Genomic DNA, 17375 nt, shown 5'->3' on the forward strand with positions numbered 1-17375 from the left:
TCTTCACAAACAAAATTCACTTGAAAATGCTAAAAGGTAACAGGGTGAAGGCAAAAGATATCACCACTGTTTTACTGAAGAATAGAAGTCAGCATTTTGCTAGCACAAGAAAAATTATGCAGATAGTAAATCTTAGGAGACCTTGAAGCCAAAACAACAGAGCATATGATGCAACTGAGAACGGGAACTGATAGAAAGAGTCAAAGGGGGTGAAAGGTTCAAAGGTTTAATCCCAGCTACAACTTTCTGAACTGCTATGAACAAGGCAAGATCACACTTGCAGGTGCCAGACAGGGCATTAAGACGCAGAATGATGAAAATCTGTAGGGGAAAAAAACGTATTCTGGGAATTCTTGCATGGGAACAGACGGTAAGAGTCACACAACTTTCGGATACAAGGGTGCATACTGAAATTCAAGTCAAAGGTCATGGCCAGGCTACAGAAAGTATCCAGGAATTTGGCTGGATACCATTGGTATCCACGTACCAGCGTGCGCCATTTGAGATGGGAATCCGAAGAAGAAAGATTAAGAAGGAAAGATCAATATCTCTGCAATAGTTATGCTGAACTCAAAACTGATGGTTGTATATCTACAAAAAACCAGAAAGACTTAGGTTTGTCTTTCTTTGTTCTTGTGTTAAGAGCAAGTTTAAAAAGAAGTATCCAGTTTGTTTTGCTCTTTCTTTCAAGATGTTCATTACTTTGTACTCCTTCAGCACATCCACTCTGATTTAATTTTTTTCACTTAAGAAGATTATGGTCAATCACTCCGGTCAGAAGAATGTTTCTATGCCTATAACAACTTTCATTCACTTTTGCTTATTTCTTGAGTGTGAAAAAAACTAAACATGATATTTTAGCTGAGGCTGTACCACTGGATTATATGGTGGCATTCAGTATTGTAATTCAAACCACTCATGTACATAATAACATTTCTTTCTTTTTTTATCTGGCTATCCCTACTGAACACCAAGCATGGGACAATGGTTAGAGTTAAAGAGAGGAAGTCGTTAAAATTATGCCTTGGAGTGTGTATTAGTCCATAATTATAAACAATAACTTTAATCTACTATTGCACTGTCAATTAACTTAACTCTGGAGGTTAAAATCCTCATGAGATGCCCTATAATCTGCTCCAGCCTTTACTAATTTTATATTCCACTTCCCGTGGAAGGTTTGCCAACTCACTGTCCTAGATCAATAGTAAATGTTCTGCAAGCTCTATAATTTATTTTTGACTTGGTAAAAGACTATCACATATTCCTACATTCTGTGTCTTGTCTGTTTTCAGATCCAGTACCTTGCCCTTTTCCTTACACTCTGATTTGAAAAGGGCAGTAACAGAAGAGATTTCAACATATTTATTTTTTTCTACAAGGTACAGTGAGTTAGACTGTGCGTAGCTGCATTTTTTTCAGTTTTCTAAAACATTTTCAAAAATTTCTGGTAAATTCTGGTTCTGTTAAATCACCAGACATCAGGTCAGTGATAAACTATGAAGTTTTCCTTCATACTTCGATTAAATCTTTTTTCATCTAAATTAGTAAATATGCACATATTTTGTAAATTTACTTCTAGAAAGCTGTATATCCCTGTCTTATCCATTCCAGGTTAAATAAATTAAACCCTTCAAGTTTTCACTGGCTAAATCTCTAATTGTTTTTGCTCTCAGTTGATTATGTTATTTTTGAAACAGAGAGTCCAGAAACTGGACATGACACACAAGCTGGACTCTCACAAGTACTGAGCAGGACTAGTGGGTCCAACATTGTGAACGCTGATTTTGCTTATGTTACACCAGTATTCCAACCATTTCTCTACAGACTTTTCACTGACACCCTGCCAGTTCTTCTCTACTTTATATCTGTGCATTTATTTTCCCTTCTCCATGGTAGTATTATGCAGTTTATATTCAGTTTCATCATCTTCACATTGCTTCACTTCTGCAGTTCATCAGGAATGTTCTGAATTCTAATCACATCCTTCAAAATTGCAGTAGGCACTTGGCACCATCTGTGAACACTGCAAACTTGCTCTGTCCTTCCCCATCCAAGCCATTAGTGACAATATTGACAAGAACTGGCCCCTAGATGGGTGACAAGACTTCATTTGTAAAGCCCTTTTAATTTTAATTTTTTAATGCCCATGTCCAGTCCAACATTCAGGGAAACATTTATGGCTATGCTGCACAGATTTAAACATACAAATTACTTCACTAAAGGAAAATTCTGGTTTCCTAACAGTAAAGAACTTTGACGAAGGCACTGATATTCAAGTGAATTAGGCTATCTGGCTCTGTTTTACCTTCCTTTACAGAAAACAGAGAATGCAGAGATCAGCAAAGCTTATTCTCCTTCAAAAAAGACATGTTGGTCGATGTCCATCATATCATCATTGAGTGATTTAAATGAAATTATAGAGTTCTGATTCATCAGTTTCCTTGATATGAAAGAAGTTTCATTAGCCTGAAATTCCCTGGTCCACTGTTAGAACTGACTTTTCTCTAACCCTTTAAGAGTGAAAATCCCAAAATGCAGTAATAAACACTAATTTCTAATGTCTTTTTTAATACCATCATCCCTGCAGAGAGATAAGTTTCATCAACATAAACACCATTAATACAAGTCTGCTAAACACAAATGGGAAACACTCTTTCCAGTTGGAGGATATTTATAAGCTTCAGCAAGGACTGGTTGTGCCATTTGATCTGTTTGTTTCTCTGAAGTATATCTCAGTATATCTCCTCCTCTTCCTTCCTGTCTCAAACTGTCAGAAAGGATTTCCAGACTCAGTTCATCTCCCCCTCTACCTTAACCAGTTCAAATGTAAAATACATTTTTCATACTTCAAAAAAATAAATGTCACTTCTCCACCAGCTACTGAAATCCAAAGTTAGCCTAAGTTGGGAATCCAATGCCAAGCTGCTAAAACTTTATGCAGGAAATAACCAAGAAACAACATCGGCTTAGCTTCAAAAACAAACACCCCAGGCAAGGAATATCCATCATTGCAACTACAGTGAAGAATTCAAAACACAGATGGAAGTGGAGGGACTACTGTTCTCATGGAAGCTAGAATTTTTTTCTAAAAAGCGGTGATAGAGTGGTAAAGTAGGTTGCTTTCATGCTAATCACTTTTTTCCTAGCTTCTCAAAAGAGAAGAAAACCCAGCCAACCTAAAAAACCCCAGCACCACTAGACACCACCAAATGCTTCACCACTCTATATATAATTTATTCAAGGAAAACACAAGAAACAAACTGCATTTAATTTTGCATAAATACATCTTCTGCCTGGACAAATCTGTCTGCAAAAGAATGCCAGCATCTGAAAGCACAGGGCTTTACTAGATAGTTTTCACGTGACTGCAGCACTAAGATTGCCATGTTGTGCATGACCCAGAGGTCACATCTCAAACAATCCACTGTACTTTGAAGTATTTGCAAAGACTTGTATTCATCCTACAACTTTTTTTCCACTTTGAGATTCTGTCTTCAAACAGCTCCTTACAGACTTCTAATTGTTAGGTGAATCAAGGCTATCGCTGATACCTCTTGGCACTCAACCTTGTAGACAAGATCCAAAGAGAAGTTCCACCTACATCGAGGTGAACTCCACAGTATCTGCACCTCACCTTTATTACAAATACTTGTCACAAACAGAACATATACTTTCAGATTACTTAAGAGAAAATTGCATTCCTCGTTTTTTCTCAAGCATGAGAAGACAGCTTTCTGAAAACCCTGTTCTAATTCTAGGTTTGCTGAAAATAAAAATAATGAATTAGTCAAACTTACGTCTAAAATGGTAAAAAAAAAAGAAACAATTTCCAGAGTTTGTTTATAATTTTTAAAAATCTTATCTAATGAATACAAATTGTCTTGATAAAAAAACATGAAATAGATACATAGTCCTGAGAATGACAACAGATTTGCACCTCCACTATCCCATCCTCTTTTTCTTTTCCAGATTATTTAATCTCCTTAGTACATACATGTAACTATACTTAGCATAATACAGAGGTGAATTGGACATTATCATAGTGATGTTTTCTCTCTTTCAAAGAGCAACAAGTATATCACGTGTCAGGAACAGTTCTCAGTTGTTTGCAGTCAGACACATAATCCACTACAAAGCTGGATTCCCACTCTCTACAATACTTCTCACTCTCTCTTACACAGTAATTTCACTTGAGATCCTACATAAGTAAACCTTGTTTCTCTACGTGCTTGAGACTGAACTAGTCCTTGATATTCTTTTTGCCAAAGTTAGGTTTGTCTTTGGAGCAACAAACTACTCTCTCAATTGGAATTTTTCTGGCTTTACATAAATAAGAAATATGATTCTTATGGTTACCTGTCATGCAGCATTTTGTTAATCAATGTAAAGTTCTACAAGCTTCTAAAGTTGTCTACTCACTACTAAGATAGAAGAGGTCTGTAAGATTTATCATCCACTCAGTATAGGTCTAAAACCATGTTTCTACAGAATATCTTTTTCACTTGGGAAGAAATCATTCCTGTTCCTTTTGCTTTCTATAAGACTTAAATTTTAGTTGAAGAATAATGTGGAAGATGTCACTGTATTTTTTTTTTAATTATATAAGAGGAACAAGGATTTAACTTTAAAAAAAAAAGTTAGAACAAAATCTCAAACTTAACACATACTAGGAGAACAAGCCTGTCTGGGTAATCAGTCTCATGCCTAAGAGTTCTCAAGACCATAGAAGCTCCCTTGCCTCTAGGCAGACCTTTCAGTTTGCATCAGGTCCAATGAAGTCTTGACTAGCAGTTTTGCTTTTCAAGTTCATGGCACAGTTCTAGCCCCAAATTTGTTTCAAGCAAAACTCTAACGTTAGGAGAACTCATGTTGCAGCCCGAGAGTGCAGAAAAGGACAGCAGGATTTCATCTCTCAAGCTCTGTGCTGCAACCTACATTCAAAATGTGAACTATAAAACACTTCTTTAGCCTGATCATCACTATTTTCAAATTTTTCCCCTGTTTATTTTTCAAAAGAAGTAACTAAAGGTCACATGAAAGAAACTTTAAACCAGTCATGAAATACCAAATTCTAATTCCTACAGCAAACACGACTAAACTGTTACAAATAAATACATTAAAGCTAATCCCACCCAGTGATCTAAAAGATGCTATTTCTGCTCACAAAAGAGTCAAGTCATAACTGTCCTCAGGGCATTAAACTGATATTTAATCATTTTGGTGAATTTAAAATTTTGGCCTCTGAGCACTACTTTTAATACCTCCAGATCCAGTAACATGAGGGGAATTACAAAAAGAGAATATCTAAGTGATTGCAACTATGATCATGTATCTGAAGTATCAGAAGCACAAGAAGCAAGAGGATTACAGAACACAGATCTACACTAAAAATTTCAAATTATTAAATAACTTAGCCATACAACCCTAGAGCTCCGCTTACTTGACTGAAAATTGGTCTCCAGAGAACAGAAGACTAAAAGAAAAGTTTGACAGATGCCAAACGCATCAAACCATGACATATCTCCCTTGTTAGAACAAGTGTGCACAGAGTAGCATCAGGTTGCTTTTGCATTCCAGCTCCCAATGAAGAGGAACCAGACTGCTCTTGCAAATCCTCTTTAGAGTTAAAACACAACCATCTCACTGCTGCCAGCCAGGGAAGCACTTCATCTCCACTGGGAGGAGCCACCAGAGAATGAGCTAAAGCTGTTTAGTTCAGAGCTCTGGGATACACTGCCTCCCATGGCCTTCCCAGCCATTTTCCCATCTCTGATCCTCCACAGAAGACATTATGCTGACACCAGATTGACAAAATAGCCACTGCCTTACTTCTTTAAGAGATATGTATGATGCACATTCCTAGAGGGCCAGTGATGCCATATGAGGAGCGGCTGAGGTCACTTGGTCTGTTCAGCCTGGAGGAGACTGAGGGGAGACCTCATCGTAGTCTACAACTTCCTCATGAGTGGGAGAGGAGGGTCAGACACTGATCTCTTCTCTGTGATGACCTGTGACAGGACCCATGGGAATGGCCTGAAGTTGTGTCAGGGGTGGTTTAGGTTGGATAGTAGAAAAAGGTTCTTCACCCAGAGGGTGGCTGGGCACTGGAACAGGCTCCCCAGGGAAGTGGTCACAGCACCAAGCCTGACAGAGTTCACAAAGTGTTTGGATGATACTCTCAGGCAGATGGTGTAACTCTTGGGGATGGTCCTGTGCAGGGCTGAGTTGGACTCAGTGATCCTTGTGAGTCCCTTCCAACTCAGCTTATTCTGTGATACCATCCCTCCAGCATTACTAGCACCCTTGACAGCTGAAGTTAAACTTCACATAACTCCCCTGACACCCTTTATCAGGCCTCAGGGTTCCCTGCAGCCTGGCAGACTAGTTGGACACTCTTGCTTACAGGACTTCTCTAGTGGGTGGTCGCTGCACCAGGTCCTGTGGGTGGTGGGGCTGTGCTGCTGCAGCTGCCTGGGAACAGCTGTTCCCATATGCCTGTCAGGAGAGGGTCAGTAAGGCCAGAGATAAAACCAATACTGATTTTCCACTACTTTGTCACTGGATAGGAACCCTATAAACCCCCTATGGCAATCAAGGTCAATTCCTATGGACGCTGTCTAAGAATTAACCAGCATAAACTAGGAATTACATCCAGCCTTTTGACAGCAAGGTAAGCTCACTGAAAAGCACCCTAGTTTACAGCTGTTTTTCAAGTAAACCATCTTCCAGGATAGAAAAACAGAAGATTTCTCCTTCTAAGAATTAGTTATGCAACAGACCCTGGAGAAAAAACAAACCCTGGGAAAAAGAACCAGAAAGCAAACCTCAAATAATTAATTCTGTCAAATGTTTCTGCAGAAATAAAGACTAAAGCTCTGCATAAACTCCACAGTGTAAGTGAAACTTCAAGTAATTGTAAATATGTAATGAGCAGCTTATATTCATGGTAATTAGATAGTGAAGTTCAAAGCCTCAGCAGTGCATAGGAAATGGCAAAAAGGTTTATTTTTAGAAACTCAGTACTGAAAATTTGTAGAGCACAAATCAAAATTCCAATGCATAAGAAGCTCTGCTGCTTTGATCCACATAAATTCCTCTCTATGCCTCTGGCTCTGCCAAACCACCTTTTCACACTGGCCACACAAGATTTCCTTTCCTCTCCTCCTACTGTGTTTCCACGTAGCTCCTTCCCACCAAAACAGCAGGGTGGACAGCCACAGCTAGATGGGGTAAGCAAGTAGTTCATTTTTAAGACCAGGCAGTCTCCTGCATGCAATTTTGCCAAAAGGGCAGCTCATTAGTTGCTATAGCACCTATTTCAACTGAGATACAGGAAGACACAGGAGATGTTGATGGTACAACCAGAACGTCTCGAGTATCACTGAACACAGTTGCTAACAGATATTAAAAGGGAGATGAGGAGGACTCCCAAAAACTGTTGTAAAGGTAGCACACAGCTCTCTACTCTGTTGGGATTCTTCCAACTGTGACAATAAAAAATGCTTTGTAAAATGACCATGTGCACCAAGAGATGCCACTCAGTGATATTTCTGTTGCTATTCACAAAATTAAGCTGAAGAAGAATATGAAAAACACTAAGGAAGACAGAAGAGGACAGGTTAAGAAAGATAAATTCTCTCCCCTGCAACACTCCTGGCCTATTGGGCTGATGTTGGAAAGTTCCTGCCACCCTTGTGAAGAATGATCCATCTATCTCACTTAAAACTGCACACTGGAATCGGTCCAGCTGCAATATGAATCCACACCAGTGCTCTCAGCCAAAGACAGAGGTCACTGTTCAGCCAGTGTCTCTACCCCTTCCTAAGACCAACTCTTCATCAGAAGTGAGACTTCTGCAAAGTTTTACAAGACCTCCTCAGTCTCATAATCTCTTTAAGAGGTGCAGTGCCTGTGGGTTTTGAAACATACAAAGTAATATTGGAGAAAACAAGCTGGGACAAGTGCTCTCAGTACAGTAAAAACATGGCCAGTCCTTGAATTCCATCACTTTTGATGTTAACTTAAAATTACGTGTTGGTTTTGACTGGAGTAGAGTTAATTTTCTTCACAGTAGCTACTATGGGGCTGTATTTCAGATTTGTGCTGGAGACAGCACTGATAACACAGGAATGTTTTATGTTATTGCTGAGCAGCTCTTACACACAGTGGAGGCCTTTTCTTCCTCTCACACCATCCCACCAGTGACTAGGTTGGGGGTGCACAACAAGTTGTGATGGGACACGGTGGGACAGCTGACCCCAACCAACCACAGGGATATTCCATACATTATAGAGTCATGCTCAGCATATAAAGCCAGAGGAATAAGATGGAACAGTGTGGGGGGGACATTCGGAATTGTGGCATCTTTCCAAGTAACCTGGAGGTGGCTGAACACTTGCCTACCAATGGAAGCAATGAATGAATTCCTTGTTTTGCTTTGCTTATTAAACTGTCTTTATCTCAACCCACAATTTTTCCCACTTTTACGCTTCCAAGTCTCTCCCCCATCCCACTGGGAGAGAATGAGTGAGCGGCTGTGTGGGGCTTAGTTGCCAGATGGGTTTAAACCACAACAGTCCCTTTTGGTACCCAAGGTGGGGCTCACAGGGTGAGTGGGTTGGGGGTGAAAAGAGGTCGGGAAAGGACACAGATGAGACAACTGACCACACAGATGTTCCAGACTATACGATGTCATGCTCAGCAATAAAACCTGGGGAAAGAAGAAGGAAGTGGGAAACATTCAGAGTAATGGCATTTGTCTTCCCAAGTCACCATTACATGTGATGGATTCCAGTTCTCCTCAGGATGGCTGAACACTTGCACATGAGAAGTGGTGAATTAATTCTTTGTTTTGCTTTGTTTGTGTGCATGGCTTTTGCTTTTCTTATTAAACTGTCTTTATCTCAAGCCACAGGTGTTCTCACTCATACTCTTTGGTTCTCTCCCCCATTCCACTGGGGAAAGTGGCTGTGTGGGGCTTAGTTGCCAGCTGGGGCTAAGCCACAACAGATTCATAAAAAGCTTTGCTGACTTAGAAAATTCAGTTTTGATTTCTTAATTCTCTTCAAGGTAGTTGTCAAAGCTGCACGGAGGGAGAACGCTCAGATAACGTACACTTTGTCTTTCAAATTTCAGTTCTGTTTGGCAGCTGTCATCTGCCTTTCCAGCCCTCTGTGGTGTGAGAAAATGAAGTATATAGTGGATATTAAGCTGAACCTTAGGCCAGTCTTTCTAGAGCTCACACTGCAAAGCTGGATGTGCACAGATTTTTTGTTTATCTATTTCTCTCTCTCTCATCACCCTCAGTTCCTACAGACACTCATACTCCCAAAGGCAAGTACAAACAGGGTCAGAATTTGTCTTTTGGTGACTCAGAAAAATTCAGGGAAGTTCAAGAAAAAGGAAAGAGAGTAATAGACAGGGCACTATGAAATCTACAGAGACAAAGAAGATTAAAAATAGGAAGAGACAACCTGAGTTCACTAAGATAGAGTCTGAGCCTCTATATGTAATAGAAATTATATCAAGTATAGAAAAGCACAGTCCAAGTCATCTATATATTCATCCTGCCACATAAAAATTTGTCCTCTGCAAACAGGTAGCTAGGTAAAGTCATAGACCCAGCTGCTGCCCATATTTCTGTAAAAGGAACATCACTCTGTCTTTGCTGCGTGGCAGACTTATCAGTAGCAGATACCATGCAAGGCCTGGAAAAGATAACAGGGATATTATCAGTAGCAACTGCGAGACTCTTTCTTGTGAAAGCCTTTTCATTTTTTTCAGCAAGCTCTCCAGGCATCCCACATGAGGTGTGAAAGGCCTGGAAACTGCTCCAGCCACTTCTGCTGTTTCCATTTCAGCTATCCACAGAGAAGTGATTGAAATGCTGCAGTGTGCTGCGCATCTTACTAAGAAAAAAACTCAACGCTCTCACATGGCAATATTTATTCTGCATTCAAAAATACTGTTTCAGTGCCAGAGCCAAAACATTTTACTGCACTCACTGCTCCTACATCTAAGTACAGGACACACGAGTGAGATTACGTTTGTATGGTAACTGTAGGGCATTAAACATTTCCAATACTCATATGGCAAACTCACAGGACATTCTCTGGCACAGAAAACATCACAGAGTCCACCAAACCCTTTAGGTCTTTGGCTAATTTTCACTAGCAAGCCTTTCCTACTTTCCATTCCCACTGCATTCAGCAGAACAAGACTCATAAGAGCACAAATCTCCCTTTGTGAGTAGTTTTAATCTAACGTGTTACTGCATGAGTGGAAGGCCCTGCAATACAGCCAGTGTTCTGCTTTCATTCTGTTGTAAGGATGCTAACCTCCAGCAGGTGACTGTGGTGGGCAGACAGGAGCAAGGACAAGGTAAGTTGTCACAATAAGATTCATCAAGTCTCATGTACGCTTTTAGCCTTCTTTTTTCACCTCTCCCTTCTTATTCTGAAATTAACAAGTATCCACATGGAAAGCACATAACACACTCACTCTTCATGGAACTGAACCACAGAAACACTAAATGTGTATGAAGGACAATGTATCTGCATGGTTTTGTAAGTACTATGAAATATACTCTGTGCTCTGGCAGTCTCATTCTCCCAAAAAATGGAGGTAGGAATGATCATGGATACAATGAAGCATACACTGCTTTCCCCTCTGCTATCTGCATTGCTTACCTTCATTAACAGCATGAGGCTTAATAATGCAACAAGTACAGTTTGTGAATGTTGCACTGCTCACTGGTCCACGACCCCCACTGGAGGGAAAGAACAACTCCAGCTCCTGAAAACAAGTGTAATTGAATACATTTTAGATTAATCTAGCTGCATCTATCAGCTTTCATCATAAGTAACAATAGGTGAAGTATCCATAAGTACAGAAGATAAACCTTAAGTACAGGTATTTTTTTTTTTGCTACAAATACTTCTTCCCTATACTATTACTCAAATGTATCTTTTCATCTTTGGCACCATTGCTACAATCATAAAAACATGATCGGAATATTTTTTGCAATGTCTTCCCTTTCACTTCTGCAATGCAATCTGTTTACACTCAGAGCATTCAAAATGCTGCTGCCACAATCATTTGGTAGAGGTGTTCCCAGATTTCCAAATTCTCTCTCTTTCCTCACTATCTTCCCAAATACAGTCCCATACACACATATTTTGTCTTCCCTTTTTTTCAAACCATCTTTTCCACTATATAAGCAAAAATACAACTACTATCCATTTCTCAGTACATTTTCTTTCCATATACAAAACTGACCTCCTTCCCATTTATTTACATTTTTCCCCTTTCCTCTTAAACAACTAAACTTTGTCTAAAAATGCCGACTCATTTCATGCCTTATTGACCTTATAATTTTTTTTTTTTTTTGAATCTTACTGAATTGCAGCTGATGAACTCAATTGCTTTGATTTCTGGGATAAAGCAAAAGAACCTTTTTGCCTCTGATCACTTCTTTTCTTCCCACTATCACTATTTAATTATCATATAGCTTTGGGCCTTAGACCATACTAGGGTGAGCTTGACAGTCAGATTTCTTTCCTCAGTGATATTTTTTCACTGTTCACTGCCAGCTTCACACTTTTTCCATACCATTTATTCCCTTATGTTACACAATCTGTAAATTAACAAATCTGCAAAACACAGATTCCATTTCAGACCTATTGGTCAAATTCAGTAAGAGAATTGATAAATTTCTATTTAAGGGAAAAAAATTACATCCAGGAAATACTACTACCAAATCTATCTGATTTTTTCCTTTATAACAGTAGCAATGCTAAAGGTCATTTCCTGGAAAAGTCTCATTTAATTTACTAGCTCAATTCAAATGGAATAGACTTACCTATCTCCCAGTCTTCAGCTCACAGCACTTCGACAATTTCTGTAATCCTTACTCAAACAATTACACAATTCAAACTAATGGATCTTTCCATAGAAGGAAAAATGGCTTTTGTTTTTCTGCTAGAAAATAATCCACATTTTGAGTGGGCACATCTGAGACAAAAGGGTTCATTGCCTACATTCTTATACTGATAAAATGCTGCATGTTTCAAAGACCTTGTCCCACTCTGTTAACTTCTGTTTACTCTAAAAGTAGTGGCCAGGAAAAGGCAGCAAAATATGTATACTATTCAACACTTAGTTTTATCCATTAAAATACAGAAAAGGAAATTAATTTAATAATGCGGAAGGACTGGCATAATGAAAAGCCAAACTATAACAATGTAGAGCCTTAAAAAAAAAATAAAATTCTTTTGCTTTCCCTTTATTCCTGATTTAAAGAAATTACAAAATTTGGTTTGCAGAGAGACAGTAGCTTAGAGTGTATCAGAGACATACTTTCACTTGTCACTTAGCCCCCAAAAGAACAATGCAGCCTTCCAGTTTAACTGTTCAGCTTATAATACATTCGTTAAATGTGTTTGGGACTTCAGTTTTCTGTCAGAAGAGTTCATTTAGGTCCCTTTATCTTATATTCCTTTCTTTTCAGAAAAGCTTCTGCAAGGCACAGCCAATTAGTTTCCATAGCAACTGCTATACAGCCATATAATGCTGGGCCTACTAAATTAAAATAGGCACAAGGGTATTAAATTCACAATTTTGGTTGATTTATTGAAGATCGGTATCAGCAACACCACAAAGATGCACATACCTACAGAGGTTCAGTAAAATAATCCCAGTGCCATAAAAATGCTGCAGATGAACAGGGCCTTTCAGACAGCATTTGAAAAATAATGAAATGTGAAAAGAACAACAAACTTAAACCAAAGAACATACTTATGCTCCTAATCAAGATTTTATGCTAATAGATGCTCTTTCCTACACTCTCGGTTCAGAAGCTGGCACAGTTGTCATGGTAGTACACAAGAACAAAGAGAAACTATCACCCTTATATTTGAACACATCTAACTATTTAATCAGAACTTCAAAGACTTTTCTGACTATAATTCTCCTTCATCAGAAAAGATCACTTTTATCTGAACTCTTTTCGACTCTGTAACATCTTCACCAAGTCTGCCACAAGAGAAAGTACCTCAGGTCCAGCATATGATTTCTTGCCAAAACCAGAGGCACTGTGAGAGGATCCAGCAGCTCAGGTACAGTGCAGATCAGCAAGATGAGTCCCTGACCAGCAGAAAACTGCCCATGCTTTGCTGTCAGCCTGCTACACCACACAGCCTAATGTCAGCCACAAGAGGAGGCTGACCAACCCTGCCCTCACCACTGGCGTATGATCTCTGTGTACATTTTCTTGTATATGCTGCGTGGCAGCTTTTAGGTATTCTGAGGCAGATCTCTCTCCAGCTGTACTACTGCAGCTGTTCAAACAGAGGAAAGACTAGGATGAAGGAAGCAAAAACTGCTATCTTTTCCCCACTGGTCGACAGCTAAAACACCACAGCAACATACCAATCAACCATGAGATAAACTTTATTCTTGCCATCACTTATCAGCATGTCTATCCCACAGCAATGCACACAAATAATCTCCTTAATTCTACAGAAACACTGGCAATACCTATCACCCAGTTCCAGGGCTTTTTCTTAGCACTAAGGAAAGACACTGCCAACAAAGCAAAACAGAACCAAACTCCTCAAAGCCATATTCAATATATTACCTCTCAAAGCACAAAGCCCTACAGAGTGGCCTGTTTTCATATTTTTTCATTCTGAACAGTAACAGCAAAGTAGGCTGCAGGCAGAGGACTAGTGAGGACTGTGGAGGAGAACAGATAAGCGAAACACAGGAGGGCACAAAAGGATTTAATTTTTTAATCCCTTCCTTTTTATGACCAACAATGGTAGGCTCTAGGTAGACTACGCAGACTGTGCAATTAACTCATTGTTTGTGATGTACAGAAGACATTAAAAATGACCAGGCATGCCCTCCTGATCAAAGTGCCCAAGGTTCCCCTTTGTGACAGAGATAAATAAGATTTCTCTTTTCAGACAGTTTATTTTTCCATGCTAACAAGGATCCATGAAGAATATGGAAACTAGTTCCAAACTCAAGTGTGGAAAAAAAAATGAGATTCCTGACCCAATTGTTAAAAGACAAAGTTAAAACAAACTTCAGTCAAGAAAGTCAGAAACTTACTTTAGCAGCTGAAGCAACTGAATCTGGGCCATGAGCTGCATTTCTTAGGCCACCATGTCCAAAGTTCTCTCTGATGCTGTCCAGTGTATCAGTTTCAGTCGCTGTAGGGTTTGCTGGTCCCACTATTGCTTTCCACTTATTAACTGCATCGTCTCCTAAGATCTCCATAGCAAGAACGGGACCACTCGTTATGAACTGGAGAAGCTCACTGCAAAATGGAAACAGCACATGGTGATCCATGCTACAAATCAAACCCAACAAAAACATGATCCAGTGGAGATGCTTGGAACACAACTTTGCAAGGCCTTGAGCAACCTGATCTAACTTTGAAGTTGACTCTTCTTCGAGGAGGAGGTTAGACTAGGTCATGTGCAGACATTCCCTTATTATGGTTAAAGAAAAAGAACCAGATAACACAAACCCACTCAAGCTACTTTGTAGAATGTTAGATTTCAAAAGAATTTGTAAAGGATCAGTACTGGTGTCCTAGCAACAGTGAAAGAGAGACCCTGCTAACCACTTGTCTGACAGGAATGACTCCTAAGCATGTCTCCTCTGCACAGCAGGATTTCAAGGCTCTCGCACATGACCTGTGTAGGTACCCCACTGATAGAACGTCAGCACTGCTTTTGAGACAGATTTCTCCACTGTCCCATGGACCCCTCCCGTGGATTTTGCCCAGCCAAAGTCCACACTGGGAGAAAAGGGAAAGACTTGTACAGTTTGTGTGGAAGAGAGGACTTAATCACGAAGTGAGTTATTACATCCTGGCATAAGCAGAAATCAACTGATTTTAATGGGATGAATCCAAGGAGAAGAAATTGTCAGAAGCAGCCTGCCTCCTCTCCTGACCACCTCACTCACATAGAAAACAACCACTCAAAACTGGTAAACCAAACATTCTATTTAAAAACTAAACAAAGTGTCACAACTATAATTCTATGTCTTTCCAAAACATGAATACCAACAAGCCTGTCTTTTCACTGTGTAGTCTGGAGAGAATCAACAAAGGAGAACATTGAGTCAATGCTTTTTGCACTACTTTGTTAAAAATATAGAGCTTTACCACAATCATAATTGTGGATGAGTATGCTTCTCCAACCATCTTCTGCCTAATCATCATTTATGCAGTGATCACTGGGCAAAAAGAGAAGAGAAATACTACAAGTTCTTTGCCAAAGAAATGATATTAAAACTGTGAAGTTACATACAGAAACTACACAGCAGAAAGCTAGTGGAACTTAGGTTCTGTTGGTCAGAGACTGCTTGTTTAGGTCACAGTTAAATAGCTTACGCTTACATACAAGAAAAAAGCAATTTCGACAACACTGTTTACTGTGCAGACTAATCCTTGTATATTAAATATATTTTTTAAATTAAATTCTTTAATATGAAAACCATCATTTTCCAAACAAGTAGAATTATTATTTTTCTCTATTATTCACTAGACTTACATTGACTAGTGAACTTGCAAACTAAATCTGAATTTAAAGGCAAGTAAAACAAAATTAAAGATAAATGAGTTGTAGATTTCACATTTCACTGCCTTGAAGATTCCTGTTTCTATTTGATTTGTAATGGTTTGGAAAAATTTATTTCTAATTTAGAGAAAAATCCTATACAGAAGATGCAGCCAATAGGACTGTACAATGGGAGACAGGCACATCACAGTGGACAAAGGCTTCAGTTCCTCAGACAATTGCCATTAGTGTAGATAGACATCTGGGAAATAACACTGCAGGCAAAATTCCTGCTTATTTATCAACATATTCAAGCAGGCTTACTCAGCAAAGAAAAGGCAATTCTAAATCATCTGTCCTCTGACCTCCAACATGGTCAGACATAGCCTGGGGCCATGTCTCTGTGAAGGGCTTGAGTTTGGACCCACAATAAATCAGCTGCTGTTGCAGGAGAACTGCTGCTGACCCTAATTCTCAAGCATTTCATGACAGTACTGAAACCAGGTCTTTTGACCAAGTCAGTGCAAACCCAGGCATCAACATGGCAGAAAAACACAAAGCACCCTCTTCCTAGAAGAGGCAGACTACCAAATCCAGAGGGAGGAAAAGAAAGCTGGCACTTTTAGGAAAAGCAGAAATGTCAAAAGCTCTGGGTCATAAGCATTAATCTGGTCAGTTATGGAAAGACTAAGGTCTTTCACGCTACGTGGAGCAGTCCAGCATCATGGAATTATGACATTTTGCCCAAAGGTAGCAGTACAATTAGAACTGCCCCATGCACTATCCTTCCAGTCGCTTATGACTTGGGGTACTTGCTACTAAGTTGATTCTTACAGCTTAAGTGTTCCCCCTAATTCTCATTATCTGCAAGCTCCACCCTGATCCTGAAGATGCTCCTTCCCTTGGCTTTGAAGTTTTGCCTTGCTAGAAGCATTTTCACTTCTGAAAGACAAAAGACATTCCCCTGATATCATCAGGCTGCAAAGAGTGTGGGTTAAAACCCTGAATAGCTGAAATAAGGATCTGTCCCTGGAGGAAGATGAAAGGGATGCATACTTTGCAAAGGGCTCCACTCAACTAAGACAAGCTCTGATTTTCCCATGGTCCTGTGGTAACAAATATAGTAAATAAATCCTGTGTATTCAATAAATAAGCTTAATATATGTCAAGCTGAAATCGATATACCTACTGATAAAAAGGTTTTGCTCGATGGTCTACGTAGAAATCAGCTGCTTCTTTTCTGGAAAAGTAAAAAGACATAGATGTAGCTATATACACACACATATACACATAAAATACCCCCTGAAAACCACAAACTATCATTCATCAGAATGTTTCTACAGGTGATGTATTCCTAAGCTGGACAGCTTGTTGGGTGTTCATGCCCAATAACAGAAACTACATTTGATTTTCTGTCATATTTTGTGTGGCTACAGGTATAGTTGGTGACTCCTTGTGCTCCTGCTCTGGGAAGGAAGTAATTACTGAAGCCCATTTCAGGGTCACTGATGGTCCCCACACTCTCAGGCTGAGAAACAATGCAGCAGAGTCACCTTCTTGCCAAGCCATTTGCTGTTTTTTTCATCTTTCATCTGTAGAAGGAATATTGGTTAATGAAGTTTGACTTTAAAGCAAAACCAAACAATTTATCTGCTTCACTGGAACATTTCCTTATCAAGGCTAATTTTTTATTACATTGGTGCACAACAAAATATTGCATAACCTGGTTTCTATACAGTATCCTCAAACCTTAAAAGTCCCATAGGCAGCTCAATGCCCTCCAGATTAAAACTTGATTTC

General features: G+C 39.4%; 1 protein-coding gene across 2 annotated transcripts in view; it reads right to left on the bottom strand.

Annotated features, from left to right (window-relative positions):
* NME7 (NME/NM23 family member 7) overlaps nt 1-17375 on the bottom strand; it is a 76027-nt gene that overhangs the window by 42201 nt on the left and 16451 nt on the right. For both annotated transcript variants that reach the window (XM_018074619.2, XM_018074618.2), the window contains exons 5-7: nt 16765-16815; nt 14116-14323; nt 10689-10794 (exon numbers count right to left, since the gene is read on the bottom strand). In XM_018074619.2, coding sequence (XP_017930108.2) covers nt 10689-10794; nt 14116-14323; nt 16765-16815 — 365 coding nt within the window. The remainder of the gene's footprint in view (nt 1-10688; nt 10795-14115; nt 14324-16764; nt 16816-17375) is intronic.

The sequence above is a fragment of the Manacus vitellinus genome, unplaced genomic scaffold (genome assembly GCF_001715985.3).
Source record: "Manacus vitellinus isolate BGI_N305 unplaced genomic scaffold, ASM171598v3 scaffold_28_pilon, whole genome shotgun sequence".
Lineage (NCBI taxonomy): Eukaryota > Metazoa > Chordata > Aves > Passeriformes > Pipridae > Manacus > Manacus vitellinus.